This window comes from Phoca vitulina, unplaced genomic scaffold (assembly GCF_004348235.1).
Source record: "Phoca vitulina isolate PV1807 unplaced genomic scaffold, GSC_HSeal_1.0 scaffold7, whole genome shotgun sequence".
NCBI classification, from domain to species: Eukaryota; Metazoa; Chordata; class Mammalia; order Carnivora; family Phocidae; genus Phoca; species Phoca vitulina.
In genome coordinates, this window is record NW_022589710.1 from 47949720 (window position 1) to 47957334 (window position 7615).

General features: G+C 36.7%; 1 protein-coding gene and 1 pseudogene across 1 annotated transcript; one reads left to right on the forward strand and one right to left on the reverse strand.

Moving 5' to 3' along the window:
• The first annotated feature begins 746 nt into the window (after positions 1-746).
• LOC116632700 (phosphatidylinositol-glycan biosynthesis class F protein-like) lies at positions 747-2587 on the forward strand. The gene is given in 2 exon segments (XM_032404631.1): positions 747-982; positions 985-2587. Coding segments are annotated over 2 exon segments (657 nt in total). The 5' UTR covers positions 747-930; the 3' UTR covers positions 1590-2587.
• Positions 2588-5637: 3050 nt separating this feature from the next.
• Positions 5638-6639, reverse strand: LOC116632762 (annotated as a pseudogene).
• Between the last annotated feature and the right edge of the window lie 976 nt (positions 6640-7615).

A 7615-nucleotide genomic window follows, 5' to 3' on the forward strand; every position in this document is an offset into this window, starting at 1 on the left:
TCTGACTGTTGTTAAAGTTTTTTTTTAAGTAGATGGTGGCTGGGTTGACACCTTGGAATTATTCCATGGGAGCTGATTCGATACCTAATACAAGTATAAGGTGGCCCTTTCTACAAACTGCTTGAGTCATAGAAATTTGGAATATCAGAGAGAGAAGGGCTTTAGAGAGAATAATTTAGGTCTGCCCCTTCATTTTACAAATGAGGGAACTGAGGCAAAGGGAAAACTACCTTATCCAACCCCTTGGTTTGGCAAAGGGAGGGCTAGAACCTAGGACCTAGGTCTCCTGACTCTGAGTCCAGTGTTCTTTCCTCCTTCTGTGAAGAGGAGAACTATTTTGTGAATTTTCTGGCAACCAATTAGTGCTTTTATATATATTCTCCCTCTGTTGCTATTTGTCTGTTTTAGCTTGTGTTCTTACTCTGTCTGTCACAGGGACTCTTCCTGATTGTGTTTGAGGTCACAGCAAGATGGCAGGTGGATCCCATAGAAAAGGGGACTAGAGAATTGAGCAGAAGGAGCCTTAGGGTGTAGGGTTGCAGCTAGCGTCAACTCTGATAGGGACAACTGCACATCATCACACATTGGATTTATGACTGAAAAACTGTGTGTACAGGTAAAATTTTACAGTTCAGTCATATCAGGGATGCTTCCTATTTAAAGACTACCATGACTACCCTTTGCCTTATCAATTTTATTTCTAAAAATTTATCTTATAAAGATGTGTGCATAGGGATCTTTTTAAAAAAACATTGCATACAATAGCAAAAGGCTATAAACAGCTTAAATATCCACTGATGGGGGATACAGTTATAAAAACCATGATACAGGTGATGGCCAGGGCAGTGAGTCATACCTGATGGTGGGAGGTAGTAACCCCCACTTCTCTTCTACTGGCGGGAGCGTTAGATAGCCTCTCAAGAAAGCACCATGAAAGATACTGATATCAAGAGACTACTGTAGACCCATCTTTTGTGCACATTTCAATTATCCTAAGCATCTTCATCCCATCATTCTTCTTGGAGAACTTCTCAATATTGGAAACACACTTGACATGGTTGTGCATCTGTTCTGTTTTTGTAACTGCCATCAATCTAGTATTATATTTAGTAGTGAAACCAAATGCATCCTCTAAAAGAAGTTCATTATCATACAAGGTAACCAGGTTTTTGAAATGCTGTATCTACTTTCTTATGTCATGTTTCTTCTTTCATGTAATTTTTGTTCTATATGGAGCACCACTCATAGAGTTGGTGTTGGAAACATTTTTATTTGCAATTATTTTGTCTACCTTTACTACTGTACCTTGTTTGTGTTTGTTAGGACTGAACATCAAAGCATGGATAAGAGTTTTCAGTAGAAATGGAGTTACATCCATTTTGGAGAACAGCCTTCAGATCACTACAATTTCTAGCTTTATAGGAACATGGCTTGGAGCCTTTCCTATTCCACTCGATTGGGAAAGACCTTGGCAGGTATGGCCCATCTCCTGTACGCTTGGAGCGACCTTTGGCTATGTGGCTGGACTCATGATTTCATCACTCTGGATATACTGGAATAGAAAGCAACTTACATACAAGAACAATTAATTGGAGCAAAAGCAGAAGATATTTTGTTGTGCAGATTCCATAAAGACTGTGCAGAAATGTACATGTTCTAAGCCAGGAAGTTCCATTTACAGCACTATTTTTTATGTAGTTACAACATGGTGTGATTGTAGCTTTTTAAACTATGAAACCCCTGAGAGATTGTACCTTCTAGTTGAAATAAAGTATTTATAATAGAAAACAAACAAACAAACCATGATACACCATGCAGTGGAGTACCGTAGAGCCATGAGACACAAGAGGGCAAATTATATGGGCTGACATCATGTAACCTATAAGATATATCGAGTGAAAAAATAAGGTGTATACCTGTCTTGGTTTGGGGTCCCTTGAAAGCAGAGCCTCAGACAAAGACTTGAGTGCAGGTAGTTTATTTGGGAAGTAATCCCAGAAAAAAATGAGAGCATGAAGACAGTGAGACAGAAAATGAAAAGAAAAAAAAAAAAGGTGTATTATTGAGTTACTGCTACAGCTAAGGGAAGCCCAAGTCCAGACCTTTGAAAAACAGACAGGAATACCAACTCCCAGAATTGTCTGTCTTTCAGCAAGAAGGAAGATTGGGGCATTTATTGACCAAACCCATCCTGTATTCGTTGGGATTGTTCCAGGAACTTAACTCCTTCTGCTTCTGGCTGCAGCTGCCTGTAGACTGAATAGGCTCCTGTGGCTTTGGAGAAAATGTTAGTGTTCACGATGGGACTCTGTCAGTGTGCAAGGGAGGGACCCACCATGGGAGCTGCAGCAAAAATCAGAGGTGGTCTAAGGGAATATCAGGCACCAAAAAGCAGCTACTATAATAGAAAAGATGTCTACATATGTAAATAAAGTATATGTGTGTATTTGTGTGATATACCTATAGACATATCCATATACAAATACCAATGTAGAGGTGTATACACACAGACAATTTTTGAGTAATCCATAAAATCACTGGGAATAGTGGTAAGGAGATAGGGTATTTGGAGGTCTGGACATATGGTGAAAGAGGACTAATTTTTCAATGTCTAGTTGAAATTTTTTAACCATATGAATATATTTCTTTTACAATGTTTTAATTACTTTCATTGAAGTATAAATTAGATAGTAATAAAATACACCTATTTTAAGTGTACAGTTTAATAAATTTCATTGAACGTATGCAGCCACACAACCACCTCCACAATCAAGACATAGAACATGTCCATCGAGCTCCCCACTAGCCTTTTATGGTCAATCTCCTCCTCTCGATCTTTCTCATGTCAGTATTTTGTTCCTTTTTAAAACTGAGTCATATTCTGTTGTAGGGATAGAACACAATTTATTTACATTCACTTTTTGACGGACTTGCAGATTGTGTCTAGTTTTGAGTTATTATGAATAAAAGTTATCATGAAAAAGTTATGAACCCTTGCAAGAAGTGTTTGTGCAGACCTAGGTTCTCATTCTTCTTGTGTAAATACTTAGGGGATTGCTGGGTCATATAGTATATGAATATTTAACTTTATAAGAAATCGCTGAATTTTTCCAAGGTGCTGTATTATTTTGCATTTCTACCAACAAAATATGAGATTTCCAGTTGTTTCACATCCTTGCCAACACTTGGTATGGTTTCTCCTTTTAATTTTAGTTATTGTAGTGGGTGCTAGGAGTATCTGGAGGTTTTAATTTGTATTTTCCTGATGACAATGATGTTGAGCATTTCATTTGTGTATCTGCCATTTATAGTTTTTCTTTTGTGAAGTGTCCGTTCAAACTTTTGGCTTTTTGTTTTGTTTTGTTTTGTTTGCTTTCCGTTTTAGGTAGGCTTCATACCCAGTGTGGAGTCCATTGTGTGTCTTGATCTCATGACCCTGAGATCAAGACCTGAGCTGAAATCAAGAGTTGGATGCTTAATTGACTGAGCCAACCAAGTGCCCCTTTTTTGCCTATTTTTGAGTTAATATTTTACTATTGAGCTATAAGAGTTTTAAATATATTCCAAATAGAAGTCTTTTGACAGATATATGTATTACATATATATATATTTTCTGTTTATGGCTTGCATTGTATTTTTTTGTTTGTTTGCTTTTAATGCTGTCTTTCGAAGAATAGGATGTTTTAATTTTGACATAGTCCAATTTATCAATTTTTTCCCCTTTCAGAATAAGTGCTTTTTGTGTATTGTCTAAGAATTATTTGCCTATACTAAGGTCATAACATTTTCCTCCTATGTTTTCTTCTAAAAGTTTATAGTTTAGCATTTATATTTTGGCTAGTGACCAATATTAAGGTAATTTTTGTTTATAGTGTAAGGCAAATGTTCAAGGTTATTTTCTTCCTGGGATATCCAATTGTCCTAGCAACATTTGTTAAAAATTTTTTCACATTGGATTTATTTGGCATTTTTGTCGAAAATTAATTGACCATATAGGAGTGGGCCTATTTCTGGACTCTTTGTTCTGTTCCATTGATCTATATGTCTATCCTATGTTAATAGCACACTGTCTTTATTATTGTAGCTTTATGGTAAATCTTAAAATAGTGTAGTTCTTACACTATTTTAGGATGTAGTGTAGGAGGTAGTCTAAGTCCTCCAACTTTGTTCTTCTTTTCAAAGTTGTTTTGGCTATTTTAAGTCCTTAACATTTACATACAAATTTCACTATCAGTTTGTCAATTTTTATTAAGAAAAAAACCCAGTGACATTGTGGTGGAGATTACATTGAATCCCAATACATTGGGCAGTATCGACATCTTAATAATATTGAATCTTTCAATCCATAAACATTGTACATTTCTTTACTTATTTAGGTCTTCTTTAGATTTTTCAGTAATTATTTTGTCATTTCAGTGTGGAGGTTTAGCACATATTTTGTTAAATTTATCCACAAGTGTTTTATGTCTTTTGATGCTATTGTAAGTGGTATTTGTGGTAGCCAGCCTCCAGATTGGCCTGAAATGCTCCTTCCCTCCTAGTATTCATGCCCGTGTATAGTATCTTCCCCCCCCCCCCCCACACACATTGTACCAGGGGTTGATCTGTGTGACCAATTGAATATGGCGGAAGTGATGGAATGCCACTTCTGAGACTGGGTAATCAAAGGCATTATAGCTCCTTCTTTGCTCTCTTGTATTGTTTGATCTGGAAGACATGGGAGCAGGTCTACTGGAAGGTCCAGTGTGGTGAAGAAATGAGACCTTCATAAAGGAGAAACTGAGGCCTCTACCGGCAAGATGTGAATGAGTGATCTTGGAAATAGATCCTCCAGCCCCAGTCAAAGCTTCAGATGAGTACAGGCCTAGTTGACACCTTGATGGCAACCTCCTGAGAGATGCCGAGCCATGCTACCCCCTGAAACTGCTCCTAGATTCCCGACTCTCAGAAACTATGTGAGATAATAAATGTTTGTTGTTTCAAGCTGCTAATTTGGTAATTTGTTATGTAGCAGTTGAGAACTAATATAGTATTGTTTCTTTTAAATTAATGGTATCTATTTTATTTCAATTTCTAATTCTTTGTTTCTAGAATATAAAAATTCTTTTTTTTTCTAATATAGGCCTTGTATCCTGTGTCCTTGCTAAAATCAGCTCTTTTGCAGATATTTTAGGATTTTCTGCATAGGTAGTCATGTCATCTGTGACAAAGACAGTTTTACTTCTTTTCAAATCTGCATGTCTTTTATTTATTCGACTGCCTTATTAAACTGGCTAGGATTTTTAGTATAATGTTGAGTAAGGTGGTGAGAGCATATATTCTTGCCTTGTTTTTGATCTTAAGGGGAAAACAGTTCAGTTATTTCCCGCAGTTCCTGTCATCAATACTAGATTTATAGTTTTATTATAGTTAACAAATACTTGTGATGGTGAAATCTACACTCATACACAGAACTACTATATTTAAATTGATATAGAACAATATTTACATTTTAAAGTTACACTTTTGAAATTAGATGATGACGTGCAGCTTAAGTTTTACAACATAGAAAAGAGCACATGAGACAAAAATAGAGGTAGCAGTAAAAATATAACTATCTGTTCTTGAGACAGCATGTGGAGACTTTTTGTCAGAAAGCTACGTCTTCTCAATCCGATTGTCCAAATCATTAAAATATGGATGATTCAGTGTCATTTTGCCAGAAACTTGTTTGGTGGGATTAACCTGCCAATGTGCTGACATTTTTGAAAGGAAATCCAAGCCATTTTCAACCAAGGTTTTGATATAAGATGCTAGGCTTCCTGGTTTCCACTTGGGAAATATGTTCTTAACAGTCTTATAAAGATTCCACTTCTGGCCACACTTCATTACTGGGGGTGCCCAAAGCTCTGAAAATCCTAAAGAGTTGATCAATTTCTGAATCCCCATGGAAGAGTGACTTACTTATTAGTTGCTAATTCTGCAAATATAGTATCTGTACTCCAAATGTCAACAGGAGTTGTGGGCTGACCCCAGCAATACCTCTGGAGATCTATGCCAAAGTGTTATTAGTTCATGGATATATACTCTACTAGGTATTCCAAAAACTCTGGCAAGGTTCAAACCAGCCAATTTAGTTGTTCCTTTGTTGTCAGTAGATTTTGAGGTTTTAAGTCTCTGTGAAGAGTTCTTCCAGAGTGACAAAACAACATCCCTTATATGATTTGGCCCAAATAAGTCTTAACATGTGAAGAATCCATGAACTGACTAGGATGGATAGAATCCAAGTATTTCTTAAGATCCAAGGAATTTGGAGATGTGATATAAGCTGGAATCCTGTATAAGGCACATCTTGAAGACTGACTATATTTAATTTATTTTTTTTAAATTTTATTTTATTATGTTATGTTAGTCACCATACATTGTATCATTAGTTTTTGATGTAGTGTTCCATGATTCATTGTTTGCATATATATTTAGATGACAAAATTCTTTGAATAGAGAAATTTCCTGAATTGTGGTACTAAGAACCTCTTCCTCTTTACTTTCTAGTCTGATTTTCTTCATGGCTACCACTTGACCTATAGTTTTGTGTTTACCCTCGTCCATAACTCCATAGGTACTTTCTCCAATTTTCTCAATTTTGGTATAACATTCCATAGTTACCCAATAGTTATGGTGAATCCTGGCTTATTATTCTGTGATGGTGGGGTTGGGGAGGTTGGGGTCATAGTGGAAGCGGTTGTGGCAGTTACCTTGTCTATGTCATTCTTTCTTAAATTTCTGAGAGCCCTGAGAATTTTTATTATGAATCATTTTCTAATAATCTTTCTGAGTCTATTGAGATAATCATTTGTTTTTTTTTTTTTTCATTTTGTTAATATGGTGAATTTCATTGATTGATATTTGTTTCTTTTTTAAATATTTTAAAGATTTATTTGAGAGAGTGAGTGTGGGAGTGGCGGGGAGGGGCAGAGGGAGAGGGACAAGCAGACTCCATACTGAGCGTGGAGCCTGATGCAGGGCCTGATCCCATGACCTTGAGATCATGACCTGAACCATAATCAAGAGTTGGATGCTCAATCGACTGAGCTATCCAGGTGCCCCCAATGATTGATATTTGAATCTTGTGTTCCTGAGATAAACCCCACTTGGTCATCATACCTGAATTGTTCTTAAAAATATTTGATGAATACTTTCCACTTTTTTATTATTTGAGGCACATCTGTATTTTGTGCATCTTCAAGAGACCAGGAGACTCTACTCCCCATTGGCTGCTGAATTACAGTGATCCATTTGTGCCTGAACATGGGTGAACAAGTGTGTTTTGTAACCCTCTCAGATCCTTGGGGTAAGTGTCCAGACCAAGACATGTGGGAATCTTGGTGGACTGTTGATAATATCCTGCCCCCTTGAGTCAATTTATTTGTTCAAATCAAGTATTTTTCAACTTTAATTTGGAGCTGCTGAAAACTGGGATAGTAAGGGGAGGAATGGAGAGGGAGGATTGCTGGTAGAAACCTTAATGTAGGGAGAATATTTAGATCCTGGCTACCCTAAAATGACAAATATTCAGAATCCAAAGCATGGCTCCTAGGGGTCTTAGTCACATCTCCAGGATTGTTTTATGGTATTC